Genomic DNA, 19524 nt, shown 5'->3' with positions numbered 1-19524 from the left:
TACTATCACCCATATAGCATCATGGTTTCTCACGGTCCGAGGTAAATGGGTGACAAAGTCCATAGCAATGCTATCCCATTTCCACTCGGGTATCTCAAGCTGCTGAAGCATTCCCCCCGGTCTCTGGTGTTCTATCTTAGCCTTCTGACAGGTTAAACATGACGATACATATCGGGCGACATCTTGCTTCATGCCCGACCACCAGAACGATTCCTTCAGATCATGATACATTTTAGTCATGCCTGGGTGCATGCTAAAACGGCTCTTGTGCCCTTCCTCAAGAATCATACCCTTTAACTCTAAGTCTTCAGGTATGCAAACCCTGCCTCTGAATCTCAGTACCCTATCACCTCCCATCAAGAAATCATTGGCCTTCTCAGTGCCAAGTAGCTCTACTGTCCTCTGTAGCTTGGGGTCCGATGGCTGCTTCTCCTTTATCAGATTAAGGAAATCATTAGACACAGTGAGATGGTTACATCTAATGACTCCCTCATCCAAAACCACCTGCAACTGCATATCTCTAAACTGCTCCACCAGATCTAACTCTCTGACCATCATGAGAGATGCGTGAACTGCCTTTCTGCTTAAGGCGTCTGCCACCACGTTCGCCTTCCCCGGGTGGTACAACAACTCAAAGTCAAAGTCCTTTAGAAACTCCATCCACCGCCTCTGCCTCATGTTTAACTCTTTCTGGTCAAACAGATACTTCAAACTCTTATGATCACTGAAGACCTGAAATTGTGCACCGTATAGATAGTGTCTCCAGATCTTTAGTGCAAACACCACTGCTGCTAACTCCAAGTCGTGCGTGGGGTAGTTCTTCTCATGATTCTTCAACTGCCGTGAGGCGTAGGCCACCACTCTCCGTTCTTGCATCAGAACACATCCCAATCCCTGATGAGAAGCATCACAGTAAACTTCAAAGGGTTTACCGGTATCAGGAATCACCAACACTGGAGCGCTAGTCAACTTTTGCTTTAGCTTTAAGAAGCTCTCTTCACACCGGTCGGTCCAAGCAAACGGTTGATCCTTGCGGGTCAACTGGGTCAAGGGTGCTGCTATCCTGGAGAATCCTTCAATGAATCTCCTATAGTAACCTGCCAACCCCACAAAGCTCCTCACTTCAGTTACTGACCCAGGGCGTTCCCAACTTAGCACAGCTTCTACTTTAGACGGATCTACTGCTATGCCCTGGGCCGATATCATGTGCCCCAAGAACTGAACCGAGGTCATCCAAAACTCACATTTTGACCGCTTCGCATACAACTGCTTCTCCATCAGTATGCTCAAAATTATCTTCAGGTGTTCTGCATGTTCTTCTGGAGTCCGCGAGTAGATCAAGATGTCGTCTATGAAAACCACCACGAACTTGTCTAGGAATGGCCTGAAGATTCGGTTCATGTAGTCCATGAACAAAGCGGGGGCATTAGTCACACCAAACGACATCACCACATACTCGTAGTGTCCGTACCTGGACCTGAAAGCGGTCTTCTGCACGTCATCAGACTTGACTCGGATCTGATGGTATCCTGATCTCATATCAATCTTAGAGAACACAGCAGCCCCGTGCAACTGATCCATCAAGTCATCAATTCTTGGCAGAGGGTACTTGTTCTTGATAGTTAACTTATTCAGCTGCCTGTAATCCACACAGAGTCTGGAACTACCATCCTTCTTTTTAACTAGTAACACCGGCGCTCCCCAAGGCGATACACTCGGCCTGATAAACTGTTTTTCTAGTAGCTCTTCAATTTGTTTCTTCAACTCCACTAGCTCAGCAGGAGCCATTCTGTAGGGTGCGATAGACACTGGTCCTGCTCCTGGCACCAGGTCAATGGAGAACTCTATCTCCCTAGCAGGGGGTAGGCCAGGCACTTCCTCAGGAAAAACATATGAGAAATCCCCCACTACAGGCGCCTCCAAGGGTCCAACCTCAGCCTCCACGGATAACTGGGTCAGAATCAAGAAGCATTGAGACCCTTCCTTTATTGCATTGTCCACTTGTTGTGAGGACACCAACAGGTCTTCATCTTCTAAGCTAGGAAACAACACTTTCCTTTCGTTGCAATCAATGAGAATGTGATTGGCAGATAGCCAATCCATCCCCAAGATGACATCTAGCCCCACCAAGGGTAAGCAGATGAGGTTTACCCTGTACTTGCGCCCCTCAACCTCGATCTTGCACCTAGCACACATGGTCAAGGTCCTGACCAACCCAGAAGCAGGTGTGGACACCACCAGGTCAAACTGAAGCTCCTTCACCGAAAGACCCAACTCTACTACTCTCGATTCCGACACAAAAGAATGTGTCGCCCCTGAATCAAACAGAACATGCAAGCTCCTACCAGCTATCACACAAGACCCGATGATAAGGTTACCTGATCCAACTGCCTCTGCACCCGTCACAGCATACACTCTGCCCACTGCCTGTGGTCTCGCACCTCCCCTCGACGGTTGTGACTAAGGCTGTGATGAAGGCCTCGACACTGTGCTCCTATCAACTGGACAATCCTTGATGAAGTGGCCCACCTGATTGCATCTATGGCACGTCCTCCTATCAGAAAGTTGGGGGCAGGCACTCCTCAGATGGGGCCCCCTACAGTGGAAGCACTGTGGCCTGAAAGGCTGTGACTGCTGGGGCTGATGTGAGAACCTCCTGGGCCCCTGAGGCTGAGGCCTAGAGTATGGCTTCCTTCGGTCGTCATGTCTGCTCGTGGACCCAGATGGTCCTCCCACCTTCAGTTGAGACTTCTGCTGATCTTCAACTCCAGCCTTAAGCTTCTCCATCACTCTTGCCTTTTCTACCAAGGCAGGAAATTCCTTGATAGAAAGCGGGGCCACCATGAGCTTGAGGTCACCTCTCAACCCATTCTCAAATTTTCTACACTGCCAGTCCTCTGCCATCTTCAGGGTGTGAAATCTACCTAAGTGTTTGAACTTTTCAGCGTACTCCGACACTGACATATCTCCTTGCATCAGCTGCAAGAACTCAACCTCCTTCGCATACCTCACACTATCTAGGAAGAACTCAGCATAGAACTTCTTTTTAAACAGTTCCCAGGTGATGGTCTCACGGCTGTCCTCCAACATCATCTTCATGCTGGACCACTAATGCACGACCTCTCCAACAAGAAGGTACTCGGTGTAAGCAAGCCTATTCTCTGCAGGACATCTCTTAGCATCAAAGATTCGTTCCATGTCCCGCATCCACTGATCAGCTCCATCCGGGCTAACCTTGCCATCAAAGCGGGATGGATGGTGTTGTAGAAAATCCTCCAAACTCCACTCTTGCACTCGAGGCAGTGAAGCTTGGGAAGAACCAGCGGCTGAACGGTTTTCCCCTATCTGATGCAGAGCTTCCAAATGCCTCTGCTGAGTCGCTTCTGCTGCTAGTCTTGCAGACTCCATCTGTTGCAAGGCTAGATTCTGCTGATTCACCATATTAGCATTCTGTTGCTGCATAGCTGCTATCATCGCCTCAATTGCTCCCACCAAATGAGGATTATCTGGGTTTGGAATAGGAGGTGGAGGAGGTCTAGGTGCCATAGCTCTGATCACACAAAGAAGGAACCATCAGATTAGTCGACAGGTACAACAACTCATCACAAACACGCTACGGGGGACACACAACAGAAGCTAAGCAAGCTCACACCTACAGATCCTAGAGGAATCACTGCTCTGATACCAAAATTATAACATCCTGTTTTCAAAGTTTTTAAACTATTAAACAAAACATTTAAATTTTTAATAATTCAGAAGCAGATGATGATGTGGGTCAGTATGAAATATGATACAGTCATCCTCAAAATAACCATACATACAGCTTATACTAAACACGGATTTACAAAACACCCTAAGCATCTATTGGAGAAACATGTGACTAGCACTACTGGAAGGCATCCTGGAAACCCAAATCAACGTCTGTTTGGGAAGGGTATATCTTCGCCTGCACTTTTTCCTGCTCACGCCCTTTAGTATAGGACGATCATTGCAAAGGTAGAAGAGACACAGAACACAAAAGAACTAGAAGGGTAAGCTAACTTGAACAAAGAGCAAATCATACAAGTTTATACTAAGACGGAAAACAGACTTCCATTCCACAATCCACTAACTCATCCAATTAATTCTGACCATAACACCACACATCATTCTAGACTCGATATCCGGATTATGTAAGTGGCATTGGAGCTCTTGGTGACTTGCACTTGAAGTGGCTCCTAACTCTGCAGAGTCTTAGGCACAAGGGGTATTCACCCAACCACTCTCAAGGTAAATCCCATCACCTCTATGATGGATCGGAATCATAGACCAGGACCTCCTGCTACTTCCCCCGACGTAATCCATCACACTCTACTTGAGTCTTAATGGTTACTGGAAGCGTCAGGATATCACCAATCTGAGTCCTCATGCCCTTACATTCACTAAACCACATACCTTAGGATTTCCCTTGAAATCCTAACTCTAACATACTCCATTCACATCCAGTTCACACCCAATTTCTGCATACAGTTTAACATGCATAAAGATCTCATACATTATCAACCCTCATCATCTTAAAGCAACCAATCAAGCATCAAGAAATCAAAACAGTGGGAAAAACCAATCTTCTGCAGGGAATCTCGCTTAGGCTAGAGGGTCTCGCCTAAGCTAGAGAGCTTGTCTCGCTTAGGCGAGTTGGCCTCGCCTGGGCGAGACATCATACAGTGGCAAATAAAAATTCCTGAACGAACTCTCGCTCAGGCTAAACTGGCTCGCCTAGGCGAGATGTTATCTCGCTCAGGCGACTCCAGCCCGCCTAGGCGAGATTTCGTGCAGTGACAGGGGTGTTCTTCTGATATTTTCGCTCAGGCGAGAGCAACTCGCCTAGGCGAAACTATCAGGAAATCCTCCCTGTTCTTCACATGCAAACTCGCCCAAAGTCATCCTCCACTCAAAACACACACACCAGCAATCTCAAACACCAATTCAACAGATAATTATGCAATTAAATCACTCATGGGCACAATCCACATCAAAAATGAGCTAAAAAGTTAGCTTCCCTTACCTAATTGTCAAGAATCCACTTGGTAGAGTCAAGAAATTGGCAAGGCAGCAGAATGTTCAGTTCGACCTATGAGAATCTATCACCACAATAGGGAGAATGAAGAATTACATGATCAGATTCGAAATTCATAGGTTAATTTGCGAATTCTAGCTGGACTTGAACCCAAAGGAGATATGACTTACCTAAGAGGATGGAAGCTAAGGGAGGAATTGTGGGGAGTCCTGTTGGCTGGTCCTTCTAGAGTTTGAGTAGAGAAAAACGAAATTTTGAGATGGCAACACAAAGAGAGAGGGAGAGAGTTTTGAGTTGCAAAGAAGAGTGGGAGAAATGAGGAAGAAGAGTGTGTTTCTGCTTTTAGGAGAGAAACAAAAGAGGGGTATCACACTACAAGGATATTAATATGAGATTGTGTAATAACTTGTGTATTCATTTTATTAATAACAGCATCTATAATAATTTACAAATTTTAATCCCCAGATTATGTATTCATGTTACTCTAAGTTTTTTTAATAGGAATTACTTTTCACAACTAGAGATGGCAAATAAACTCGTCCCTGTGAGTATTGTCCGAACTCGTCCTCATTTTGACGGGAAATCTCTGCATTAACTGGGTATGGATATGGGTATGGGAAATCCCCGATTTTTTTTTGATTGGGTATGGGGATGGGGATGGGGATGAGAATGAATATATCTCCGTCATAATACCGATCCCCACCATATTTCCATCCTCCTTTAAATTATTAAAATATTCATAATTAATTAAGTAACCATATATATATATATATATATATATATATATATATATATATATTCTTTCTATTTTTTATTTCTTCTAAATATTTGGTTTGTCATAAAACTCATTCGCATCTCTAATATATTTTTTATCTTATCATAACCTTTATGTAATTATGTTAAAATGATGTATGTTAATTAAAAAAATTATGTATAACATTTGAATATTTTTATTATTTTTTAATATTTTTATTTATTGTATATTTTTCTTTCACATGAGAGTGTTTAATACTCTCAATTTAAGTGTTTAATAGGATAAACATTTCATTTACTAAATAATATAAAAAAAATTATTTACTTATTATTATTAATTTTTGTTTCATTTGAAGAACTCTTTTATTTCGCTAAAACAATTTTTGTTATTTTTCATCCATTGAGTATATATGTTGATATTTGAAAAGTTTTCTTAGATCTCTAAGATATTTTCGTCTTATCATACCCTTAATTATACATTTTTTTTGTACAATTCCTTCCAATAGTCTCCAAATTGTTTATAAGACACACATTGTTAATTTTTTAATATTTTTATTTTTGTTTATTTTCATCATGTAAAATATTATATCGATAAATTTTATCTAATTATTTTTTATTTTCTAACTCATTACAATCATACTTTAATTTTTTTCACTATAATTGTATAAATATTTTTTATTTACTACAATATAAAAATTTAATATAATTGTCATGAATATTTTTTTATCACCATCCAACATATATTGGAGTTTAAAAGATATAAGATCTATGATAAAATTTTATTATGTTTATTATTTATTTTTTGCGTCATTTTTTATCAACCATTGAGTATATATGTTGATATTTGAAAAGTTTTCTTACATCTCTAAGATATTTTTCATCTTATCATACCATTAATTATATATTTGTTTTCTTTTGTGTGATTCCTTCCAATAGTCTCCAAATTGTTTATAAGACACACATTTGTTAATTTTTTAATATTTTTATTTTTTGTTTATTTTCATCATGTAGAATACTATTTTGATAAATTTTATCTAATTATTTTTTATTTTCTTACTCATTACAATCATACTTTAATTTTTTTCACTATAGTTGTATAAATAATTTTTATTTACTACAATATAAAAATTTAATGTAATTGTCATGAATATTTTTTTACCACCATCCAACATATATTGTGGTTCAAAAGATACAAGATCTATATTAAAATTTTATTATTATGTTTCTTATTTGTTCTTTGCGTCATTTTGATCAAATGATGTATTATAACTTTTATTAGTGTTTAAAAAATAGATTCATTATAATTTAAAAAAATTGAAGTAAACAAACATTTAAAATATATTTTAATTTAAATATTTTTTCCTTTTATATTTTTTTAAAAATATTTTTAAAATTTAATAATGTTTTGGTTTTCATCAAATTTTATTTGGTATTATAATCTAAAATGTAAACAATTATAATTTTTTTCAAAATATTTGATATTGAAGAAACAACCATACTCCTAATATTGAATATTTAATAATATTATGTTTCCTTTATCGTAATTTTTTATAAAAATTAATTAAAATTAATATTAAAGTAGTAAGAAAACGGGTATGGGTATGGGTACGAGATTACACCTGTTATCCCGTGGGGATGGAGATGTGACAAAAGTTTGATTCCCGTTGGGTTTGGGTATGGGATGGGGATATTTTTTTTTCGGAGATGAGTATGGGATAGTGAAACCCGTCCCCGCCCCGCCTCATTGCCATCCCTATTCACAACATTTTACTTAAATATATACGTGTTACTTTTATTTACAATATTTTAAATTAAATTAATTTCTTTTTGTATGGACATTGATATTTCTATGTGTTTTAACATATACTTCTATTTAAAAATTTTAACATCAGCATATTATATTTATTTTGTAAAGTATTATATTACAAAATATACCTTTCATTTTAATATAATATATAACTTAATTATTTATCTTTTTCTTATATCACTAGACTTTTAATTAAAATTTTATATTCATAACTACATATAAGTATAATACTTAATTATATCATATAAATAAATTATTTATATAAATATAAGAATAATTACATTAATTTTTTAACACAAATTAAAATAAAAAATAAATAAACATATATTTTTTAAAATATAATAAAAACTAATTATTCTTTTTAAAAAAAATTAAAAAAGAAAAGACAACGGGTCAAATAATAAAATAATAGTTCATTCACTCAATTTTATCGAAATTCATCCTCATTATTTTTTCCAAATGTATCTTCTCATACAAAAGCAGGCTAATTGTGCTACAAAAATATGCAGCATTTACTACTATTTTGTTTTTATTGGTTATTAAAGTATTGAATGCTTTATTTAGACTGTGTGATGATGATAAGGTTTAGTAATGCGAATAAATTTATTTATTAGTACAATTTGACACTTATTAAAAAATAAATAAACAACATAATCAAAAGCCAAATGATGACGTATATAAACAAAAGCTGAAATTACGAGTCAATAAACGAATTAATATATACCAAAAATAAGAAGAACTAATTATTTAATAAAAATAGAATAGTGATATCACGAAACACATAAACAAACTTGTGTAAGATTATTTAAATTTAGTCAAAAGTTTTAAATCACAATTGAATTGAACTTTAAATAACATTGTTATACGTTTCTCGATTATTTAATGTGATACTAAAATTTTTATTGTTGCATCGTTTAGAAATATTACAATGATGCCACTTTTCAAATGAGATCAACATCTATTTTCTAATAATTATGGTGAGTATACCGACTCAAAAGAAATTAAAATATCACATTAAATCATTTCAACAAACATTAAAATTAATAATGATATTAAATTTAGTAAAAATAGTAAATAAAAAACAAATAAGTACTAGTATATAATTTTTTAAATATTTTTACCTGTGTTATTTTCAAATTGTATTATTTATATTCTATTTTTTCAATTTAATATATATATATATATATATATATATATATATATTATGGTGATGAAGAAAAAATAAAAAAGTTTTTATACTTTTAATTTATAAAAAATAACTTTAAACAACAATTTAGAAAAACCGAATAATAATTCTCATTCCAAAATGAATTTATACTAATTCATTATTCTTAAAAAGAAAGACTTCTCATGATAGATCATGATTACCATTTTCATATAAATGAATTGGCATGGATACAACTTTTTATACCAATCATAAATAAATTATACTAATCATAAATAAATATTTCAATATCTATTTATATACAAATTTTAAAGACTTCATGATTACCATTTTCATATAAATGAATTGTCATGTATACAAGTTTTTGTACTAATCATGAATAAAATTTTCAATATCTCTATTTATATACAAATTTTAATGAGAACCTATCAACCAATTTTGTTAATTTAATTATCCCTATTTCCAAAAAAAATACAATTTTCGGGTAATGATTACAATAAAATAAAATGAAATCTACAATTAAGATTTTCCGAAACACTAGATGGTGAAAAAAAGTGGTGGAGCCCTTCGCTTTGCGTGAACACTATAAATTCGAAACCATTGGTAAACAGTTTCCACATACTCAAACAACATGGTTCCATCACCAACGTTAACCCTCTCCAAAGTGTTTCTGTCTCTTGTTCTCCTTTTCTTCGCGTCACTTTCTTCTTCCTATGCAACTTCTCGTCTCACCCATGACCCTGTAAACTCACATCAATCACCAGCACAAAAGCTCATAAGAAGCTTCAACCTTTCCCCAAAGGACCCAGTAAACATTCTCAAAGGTGACGGTGAAGGTTTTGTTTCAGGGAAGATCGTGGAGAAGAAGTTCTCGTTTTTCGGTGATTCTGGACCTTCTATTGAAGATCTTGGTCACCATGCAGGTTACTATTCACTTCCCAGTTCCAAAGCTGCAAGGTAAATATATATATATATATATATACACACACACACACATATATATATATGCACCCTTCTCATATAACATAGTTACTCATATCATCATTTCCTCATCATTCCGATGAGAAAAAGGCTTTGAGAGTGATGAGTGAAGGTTCTTTCTTTGCAAGTTGCAGCAAAAAAGAACTCTTTCTGATGCAATGATTAAGCAAAAAGGTCAACTATTGTTAAAGCACTTTATTCTTTTCCAACCAGCTGCTACTACTGTTAGTGTGTTATTTTGTTATATAATCAATTATAAAGTATAGATCTTAAGGAATAATGAATTGTTCTGCAAGTGATATGCGTGTGATTAAATTTTAATATCGTCATTTACACGAAATTATATCATTATTATATATATCAGACGCGTTTTACAAGTTTCTTTTATTAATTGTCTTCATCCTTGGATTTGGATACTTCTAACTTCTGAGTTCAGTTCTGACCACACATTTCTATTGACTTGAAATATCATTATTAATATCATTATTTTCCAAGTAATAATGATCAAATTATTGTATTTATCCCGAGTTTGGACACTTCCAAGTTTTTTCTCAGCACAGATCCATTATTGGTTTGAAAATGGTTAATAATAATTGAAATTTTATTTAATCATTTAAACTGAATTTTATCCTTTTAAATGTTGATGTATATGTTTGATCATGATTTTTTTTTTCTGCTATGAAATGCAGGATGTTCTACTTTTTCTTTGAGTCAAGGAAAAGCAAGGATGATCCCGTTGTGATATGGTTAACTGGAGGACCAGGTTGTGGCAGTGAATTGGCTTTGTTTTATGAGAATGGCCCTTTTCATATTACCAATAATTTGTCTCTTTCATGGAATGATTATGGTTGGGATCAGGTTTGTATGATCAATTTCTAAGTTTCTTTCTTTTACTGAAACTGTGCCATGAATAGTTCAACCATAAAGCACATGGTCAAAAAAATTGGTGAAATTGGTTAGATTAGAGAGAACCCAGTTGTTACACCAATTTCCTGTTCTTGTTTCAAGCATCAACCATGTTTTCTCATTTTGCAGGCATCAAACATTTTATTTGTTGACCAACCTACGGGTACAGGGTTTAGTTACACTTTTGATGACAGTGACATTCGTCATGATGAAACTGGCGTTAGCAATGATTTATATAACTTTTTGCAGGTAAAAAAGTTAATATAAAGTTCCCTTTTGACCCCATTCGCTGCAGTTTTGTAAGTACTTGTAATGATGTTTTTAATTTTAAAATTAACTTTTCACCTTATTAACTTAATATAAATACTTTTTACTTGCATGAATCTGATTAAAAAGTAACCTTGGGAACATACATGGAACTGTATTTAAATTTTGTCAATCCTGAATATAAGATATTGTTGCTGTCTGTGTATGAATAAGATCTGCTAAATCAATTTTATTATAATGACAGGAGTTTTTCAAGGCACATCCTGAGTTCATTAAGAATGACTTTTATATAACTGGGGAATCATATGCTGGACACTATGTTCCTGCTCTTGCATCCCGTGTTAACCAAGGAAACAAAGAAAATCAAGGAATTCATATAAACCTTAAGGTCTAGTAGCACTATTCATAATACAATTGATATCATGAAGGATTGAGAAAGGTTAATTAATTACTAATTATCTTGTCTTGGTTTTTTTGTGTTGATTCATTTGATGCAACAACAGGGTTTTGCAATTGGTAATGGGTTAACAAATCCTGCAATTCAGTACCAAGCATACCCAGATTTTGCATTAGATAATGGAATTATCACAAAGGCTGATCATGATGATATAAGCAAGTCAATTCCTGAATGTGAACAAGCTGCTAAAACTTGCGGTACAACAACCTCTTGAGTTCTTCTCCCTTTTTTTCTTCCATGCACACACCTATCTTTTGCTAACTAAAAGGTTTAACTTTGTGTTTGATTTTTCAGAAACTCAAGGTGGAAAAAGTTGTGATAATGCATTGAATACTTGTAATAACATATTCGACAGTATATTGTCCATTGCCGGGGGCATTAACGTGAGTAATCATGAAAGAACAGGGTCTTATATTTCCTACTCGGTTCAATTTGCTTACTACTGTATCTTCTGATATACAAATTGCAGTACTATGACATCAGAAAAAAGTGTGTGGGGGAACTGTGCTATGATTTCAGCGACTTGGAGAAGCTGCTAAACCTGCCGAAAGTGAAGAGTGCTTTAGGTGTGGGGGGTGACTTGAAGTTTGTTTCATGCAGTTCAACAGTGTACAATGCTATGCTTCAAGATTGGATGAAAAATCTTGAAGTGGGGATTCCTACTCTTCTTGAAGAAGGAATCAAGGTACTTGTGTATGCAGGGGAAAAAGATCTCATATGCAACTGGTTAGGTGAGCCTAATTCATTCATCTGGAACAAGTTTGTTTGAAGAATGCTACATGAAGTTCTTTTTCTAATTAAAAACTACAACTGAATCATGATGAGGCTTGTTAAATACAAATGAATCCCACAAAGTTTGGTGATTTTCCATAAACTATAGTCAGCAAATAGAGGATGAGTTCATAAGAGTGTTGCTGACATTTCTGATTTTGTTAGTGTTGAAAAGTTCTTGATGTGATTCTCATTTTGCAGGAAACTCAAGGTGGGTTCATGCAATGCAGTGGTCAGGCCAAAAGGCGTTTGGAACATCTCCTACAGTGAAATTTGTTGTTGATGGTGTAGATGCAGGGTCTTTGAACAGCTATGGACCTCTCTCTTTTCTCAAGGTTTGTTTCAGTGTTGTGTTCTTCTGCGGTGAGGCTTTGTTAATTTCACATTGGTAACTCTTTGTAATGTGATACCATGACAGGTATATGAGGCTGGGCATTTGGTTCCCATGGATCAACCAAAAGCTGCACTTGAGATGTTTAAAAGCTGGATTGGAGGGAAACTGAACACTCAAAGAGATAATTAATCTATGTAGTCTTGTCAGAACCAAACACATGAATATATAGTCATCAAAATCATTGTGTAAATGACTTCGGGGTATAAATAATATTTGGATTATGGTATTTATATTTTTTTTTTCGAAACAATTCTTGAACTCTGTACTCGTATTAATGATTTGTGCAATGTGCACCATCCTCATTATTGTTTCATGCAAGAAAAATGTCGACAAATCATTAGACTTACGTAGTATAAAACTTATATAGTGTTATCCTATGTGAATGATGCGGGAACCACTGTTTTGCAACATTGTAAGATGGCTGTAAAAGTGGTGAAAATCTAAAAACAACAAAATGAACTGGACCATTTCTATAAGAATAACAAAAAATACATTCAACATTATTGGCAATTCATAACTCACTTGCAGAGTGGAAGGATGGAATATAATAAATTAGACAATAAGGAAAGTGTGTAAAAGAAAAAAAAAGGAACTAATTTGAGGAAAGTTTAGCGTAGAGTGGGCGTGTCTTGCACATGGCTTGGAGAGGAATTAACCTTGACAAAGTGATCCAATTGTTCTCCCTCATATCAAGCTTTTCCTCACTCACTCTTTTCCAATCGAAGCACTGAATCAACAATCCCAAGGTGTAGCTCACACTCTGCATGGCCATGGCTTCTCCTGGGCAAGCCCTTCTTCCCATCCCAAAAGCCACCAACTTTTTGTCCTCTCCTTCCACATCAAACCTCTCTGGTTTAAAGCAAGTCGCTTCATCCCACATCTCAGGATCTCTCTGCATCGCCCACCCATTGATGATCACCGCCGTGTCCCGAGGCACATTGAATCCTTCCACACTGATATCCTCCGAAGTAACATGCGGTATCAACACTGGAGCTGGCGGATACAACCTTAGTGTCTCAAGTATGATCTTCCTAAGATAAGGAAGTCTTGGGAGGTCTGACTCATTCAGCAACCGATCTTCTCCCACCACTCTCTTCAACTCCTCTCTCGCCTTCTCCAACACCTCTGGCTTATTCAACAGATTCGACAACGACCACTCCAGGGTTCCCGTCGACGAGTCTGTTCCCCCAAAGAGCATCGCCTGTGGAACAATGCACACAGAGTTAACACAACAAAGAGAGAGTGTTTTTTATGTGATGATGATGAGAGTATAAAATGATGAATGCGTTACCAGAGCAAGGCCTTTGATGATCTGGTCGGTGTAATACTGAGGCTGAGTCTCTTGGAGTTTGAGGAGATGGTCGATCATGGAGTTCTCACGATTATCCCTGTTGCTGCGGTTCTCGTCAATGATCTTGTTCAGGATGGCATCGTACCTCTTGCTGATACTCTTCAGACGCTTCTCCACATTCTGGAAATCGAACCACCTGAGGAAAGGCAGGTAATCGGCCTTGTTAGCCAGGCCCATGAGTTGCAGCATCTCCGCCACCGTCTCTCTGAACTCCCTGGCTTCCTCCGCGTTCTTCATGTCGGTCTCCTCCCCGTAAAACCTCTTCCCGGATATCATCCTCATCACGTTGTTGTAGGTCAGGTCGTTGAACATCGAGGTTATCTCCACGCGAGCAAAACCCTGGCGCGACTCCCTCGCCAGCCTGTGGATCAGGCGCCTGGTCTCGTCGCTTCGGATCCCGGAGAAGGAGTGGACGCGCTGGGTGGAGAGAACGTCGAGGGCGGTGATGCGGCGGAGGTTGCGCCAGTGGTCACCGTGGGAACAGGAGCCGACGGTGGTGTTGTTGTAGAAGATGTACTTTCCGGAGAGGGAGGGGAGGCGGTTGGCCAATGCAAGGTCGTGTTTGGTGAAGCATTCTTGGAAGGCTGAGTGTGATGAGATTACGACGGCGAGACGGGAACCGAACCAGAGGGAGATGATTTTGCCGTAGTGCTTGGAGGTTCGTTGAAAGAAGCGATGGATGGGTTGTTCGAGGAGGTTGAGGTTTCCTATTATGGGCAGAGGAGTTGGCCCCGGTGGCAGATTCCGGAGTCTTCTGCTTCCCAACAGGAACTTGAGAGTGAAAACTATGAATAGAAGGGAAAGCAGAAAGTAAGAGAAGAGCAGCATCAAAGAAGACACTCCCATGATTGATGTTGTTATGGAAGATAGAGAACTAAGTGTGTTGATGAGTGATGAATGAAGAAGAAGGTGGCATGGCATCACCTTTATATAGGTGTGATGAGTGATAACATGCAGCTATAACGGCAGTGGTGTTTTAGTAGAATATTTTAGTTTAGTTTAATATTGTATTGTGGTGGTGTTATAGCAGCCATTAGGTGGTAGAATATTGATTAACTTTTAGATTATTTTACATAATTCAAATTAATATCCTAAGTGATGTCCGAATGCCAATATTGAAAGAGAAGACCGGACATCATTCTAGATCGTGACTCTTGATTTTGTATACATTTCTGTTTGACTATGTATGATGTCAGGTTCAATCTCTTGGGTAGAAATCATCGTAGGCTGTTTTAAATTAAACCCAATCAATTTTACACAAATAATAAATATTACATTTTTCTCTGATAACATGAGAACAAAAACTCTGCATTTTAAAATATATCAATGATAGATAGCCACACACACAAAAAAAAAAAAAGACAAAGAGTTATAGTTATAGTTATATGAATTTAAAATCTAATTATATGTTTTTTCCATAAGTTGTTGAATTATATTTTTTTCATAAATTGTAGGTTATAAAATGCATACTGACCAGGATTTGGAAGATTGTTTCTTTAACCATTATTTTTTTCATTTCATATATTCTCGTGAAAATTAACAGTCTATTATTTGCTTAACTTTCATTATTACATGCAATTTTCTCCAGTACAATTAAATTGTTTTCTTTATCGGCACAATTAAATTGTTAATATAAATTATAGAAAATCTCTCTGCAGTGATCACGATCTTAATATATTTTTTGTGGTTTCAATACACCATATTGTTTTTAATACTTCTTCACAAGATTTGTGTTCATGCAATGGTCTTCAACTTTAATTATTTTTTTTATTTGATAATTAACAAAGAAATATTTTTAATAAAGACATCTTATCAAATTTAAGGCTTGAACTCACTATTCTATGAATAAAACTTCATACTATACAAAATTTATAATCACAAGAGCACCACTATTCTTGCAGTTTTTTCTCAGGAGAAGAAACAATGACATTGTTCTCTTCTAATCACCATTTTGTTTTTTTTTTCTTCTAATAATAATGACTTATAATTTCAACCAGTTATTAAAAACCATCTTCGTGTATGTCATTATGGAATGAGATGGCCCTCATCATATCATGCGTGAACATGAAAATTTTCAAATCGAAATTAATATATATAAAAGAAAATCTAGATTGTCATGCCATAACTCAATCTTTTCTCTATATTAGTTGGAAATAAAGCAGCCACTTTCTCAATAGTTACTTCTCTTTGACATTGCAGGACTCATGTTGAACATGTATCATACCAATATTTTCAATTCGACCATGCTAAGGATATGTTTTCGCAATCAATTTGAATGTTTTTTTTCTTACATTTCTATTAAAACCTACTCAAATAAGATTAATGAACTTTATAATGTGTATTGTAGGATGATTTATGACATTATAATAATTATAGCAAAGTTTTAGTATTCATAATGAGATTTATGTTATTATTATATTATTATTTTCACACAACAACTTTAATTAGAGGTAATAGGAATAGTAATCATATAATATTAATAACATTCAAACTCGACTGAATTTAATATTAGATTATTTCTATGCTTAGTTTGAATGAGTTACTGAAAACAAATAAAGAAAAGGAATAGATTTAGTCACACATCACTCCAAATTCAAAGTCAAACATTCGTGCTCTCTTTGAACCTTATTTTCAATCTTTAGCATGCAAATAATCAAACCACGACGACGACGAAAATTCATTTCTGCCAAAATAACAACACCAATAATAATTATATCATACGCTATGTTGACATTTTTTTTTCTAAATGTGTTTCATACTATATCAATATCGGTTTTTAATTATATATTGTTAAGAAAATTTTTAATTATATATTATTACGAAAATATCTTATTATTGTATAAGAAGAGATGTCACTGTGACACCATATCACTCTTTTCCGCACCAAATATATACAAATGATTTTTTATTTATTTTTAATTCTTAGACAATTTACTTTAGCCCACGGGTCTTGACCTTTTTCACATGTACTAGAGTTAAGAAAATTCATAAGTTCAAAAAGTACACTCAAGAAAAAGTCTACATATATAAAAGTCACCAGAACATTTTTTCAAATAAGAAAAATATATTAACTTGTGGTATTTATATTCAACATAATATAATTTAAGTGGTTAATATTGACATTTTACTTCAATTAATTAGATTTTAAATCTCAAAATCATAAAAAAATCTATATTTATGTAAATAACGAAAAAAATATACATAAATCTTAACATTTGTGTAATAATCATAATAATTAAGAAAAGAAGTGGTAATGAAAAAAGAGAACATTACAAAGAATACATTTTTAATTTAAAACCTGTGAATTTATAAAATCTTCACAAATTTTATATTTATCATCTTTTATGTTAAAAATATCATTTACAGTTTCATCTAAATCTCGTGACCGATTGAATCATAATTAGATAATTAGTCTACAATTAATTATTTAAGACAGAATAGTTTTAAAAATAAAAAAAATTAAATATGTGAATAATTTTTATTTATTTTTAATTCATAAGAAATACTCATAGTAATTAATATAAATATCGATCGTCAATATGTATTCGTATTTTAACATTAAAAATCATACATTCCGATTTAAATTAATAAATTTAAAATAAAAAAATCCTATGTTTATATCATAACACATACTAATATAATTTATAACACCGTATATTGCAGAACACAAATACCAAAAGAAGAACCTTACAATTTGTATAAATGAATGTAAACATCTTAAACTTCAATACTCAAGATAACTTATAAATATTTTAAATATTGAATGTATTACTTTATACATGATTAGTTAACTCTTGTCCTTGTTTGATATATTTACTTTTATTGGTAAAAATAAATAAATAAATAAATAAAACTAATTTTCACGAAAAAAAAAATTGTGGCACAATGTGATGTTACTTAAAAGGTAAATGGGTAATCTTAATAGGTGTTGTTTAGGAGGGCTATCCAGATAATTTCCTAAGTGACTAACATAAGAAGGATATATTTTTCTAATAATGTAATAATGATGAATGTATAGATTAAAAAGAATAACTTAAATTTAAAGTTATTTAAATAAAAACAAAAATGTATGTATATATATATATATATATATATATATATATATATATTTCGATTCAAAGTTATTGATGTTAATCATTAATATATATTATAAAACTTAATTAAAGAAATTATTATCAATATAAGTTTCACGATTTCAACATTTTAACTAATAAAAGATATGCTTGATTCAAATTAATTGATAATATTGATATATATTTTAATTATTTATTAACGTAATTAAGAACATTATTGTAGATGTTATTTCATTATTTGAGCACATTTAAACTAATAATATGAAGTTATAATTCTAATTCAAAGTAAGAATTAAGAAATTTCATATAATTTATGTTAATTTTATAGCACAATATATATATATATATATATATATATATATATTATTAAATGATTTTCAAAGACTATAAACACCTATTTGTTATATATATTTTAGAATAAATATAAAATTATTAAAACTAAGAGAAATAAATAGCAATTTCAGTTCCCGTGATTGAATGTGGAAAACATTTAGTAGAAAGTGTAACAGGTTGTAAGGTTTAAAGAAATCAGATAAGTCCAAAACGGAATCAGAATATTGCAACAAACCCAAATAATAATAATCTCCAGAATATTTACACGCATGCCACTTCATTTATTTAAATTATTATTTTCATACAGCATGTTTTGAGGTAATCAAATTAAACATAAATAACAAATATAAGAAAAATAAAGTAACAATATTTTTAATCTGGTATTTTTCTAATATAAACTAATTAAATTTTTTCTTTCTTTACATGAATTATTGTATTATTAACTATAACAAAATTATTTAAATCTAAATAACATAATGATAAAATATGCATATTAAACTTATAACTTTCTATTTTATATATACGAATTCAAATTTTCAATAAATAAATTTGAATTTAAGAGAGAATTTAAAATTTTAGTGTTATTCTAAATAAGTTTATGTTAGGAATTTTTATCCTTCCATTAAGATTTTAGGGTTAAATATGTTTTTGGTCTCTTAATTTTAAGTAAAAATTGGAATTAGTCTATTTTCAAAACGTTGACCCAATTTAATCCTCCAACTTCAGAAATGTGTGGATTTAATTATTTTAACCAAATTTTATTAAATTTATTTTACGTTCAAACGTATTTCATGATAATATTTGAATTGTTTACATCGTTTGACAAATTCTCACGTCAATATTAACTAAGAAACTATTATGAAATGCGCTCGAAATGTTAAAAAAAAAACTTAACAAAATTTTGTTTAAAAGACTAAATTCATACATTTTTAAAGTTTAGGGACTAAATTGGGTCAAAATTTTGAAAATAGACTAATTTCAATTTTAAGTAAAAGGTAAATGATCAAAAACATATTTAACCCAAAATTTAATTAAAAAAAATTGTGTATCACACTAAAGCGAGGATAAAATTACATTGCATCTATATTTAAAAATATCAATGTTAATTTATATATAATAAACTATATTATTACGAAAATCCTAGTCTAAATGATACAACAAAATTTTAGAATATAGAATACGAGTACCATACTAAACCCAAGGATAAAAT

The 19524-nt window shown here is 33.7% G+C and overlaps 2 protein-coding genes across 2 annotated transcripts; one reads left to right on the top strand and one right to left on the bottom strand.

The window, feature by feature from the left end:
• Positions 1–9386: 9386 nt before the first annotated feature.
• LOC114163782 (serine carboxypeptidase-like) lies at positions 9387–12804 on the top strand. Its single transcript, XM_028048096.1, has 9 exons — positions 9387–9738; positions 10452–10620; positions 10798–10917; positions 11180–11323; positions 11439–11589; positions 11687–11775; positions 11862–12123; positions 12365–12498; positions 12582–12804. Exons 1-9 carry the CDS (start codon positions 9413–9415, stop codon positions 12684–12686), a joined length of 1500 nt encoding a protein of 499 aa, XP_027903897.1. The 5' UTR covers positions 9387–9412; the 3' UTR covers positions 12687–12804.
• Positions 12805–12998: 194 nt separating this feature from the next.
• LOC114163781 (isoflavone 2'-hydroxylase-like) lies at positions 12999–14822 on the bottom strand. The gene is made up of 2 exons (XM_028048095.1): positions 13849–14822; positions 12999–13758 (listed from the first exon to the last, which is right to left on the bottom strand). Exons 1-2 carry the CDS (start codon positions 14752–14754, stop codon positions 13150–13152), a joined length of 1515 nt encoding a protein of 504 aa, XP_027903896.1. The 5' UTR covers positions 14755–14822; the 3' UTR covers positions 12999–13149.
• Positions 14823–19524: the final 4702 nt, after the last annotated feature.

Source organism: Vigna unguiculata, chromosome 9, assembly GCF_004118075.2.
Source record: "Vigna unguiculata cultivar IT97K-499-35 chromosome 9, ASM411807v1, whole genome shotgun sequence".
Classification (NCBI taxonomy): domain Eukaryota; kingdom Viridiplantae; phylum Streptophyta; class Magnoliopsida; order Fabales; family Fabaceae; genus Vigna; species Vigna unguiculata.
This window is presented reverse-complemented; position numbering and strand designations above follow the sequence as displayed.

Excerpts from the sequence above, each read along its gene's own strand:
- LOC114163782 (XM_028048096.1), top strand. The coding sequence starts at position 9,413 with ATGGTTCCATCACCAACGTTAACCCTCTCCAAAGTGTTTCTGTCTCTT. Across the intron at positions 11,590-11,686 it reads ACAAGCTGCTAAAACTTGCG|AAACTCAAGGTGGAAAAAGT; the intron begins GTACAACAACCT and ends TTGATTTTTCAG. Across the intron at positions 12,124-12,364 it reads TCTCATATGCAACTGGTTAG|GAAACTCAAGGTGGGTTCAT; the intron begins GTGAGCCTAATT and ends CTCATTTTGCAG.
- LOC114163781 (XM_028048095.1), bottom strand. The coding sequence starts at position 14,754 with ATGGGAGTGTCTTCTTTGATGCTGCTCTTCTCTTACTTTCTGCTTTCC. Across the intron at positions 13,759-13,848 it reads TCATCAAAGGCCTTGCTCTG|GCGATGCTCTTTGGGGGAAC; the intron begins GTAACGCATTCA and ends ATTGTTCCACAG.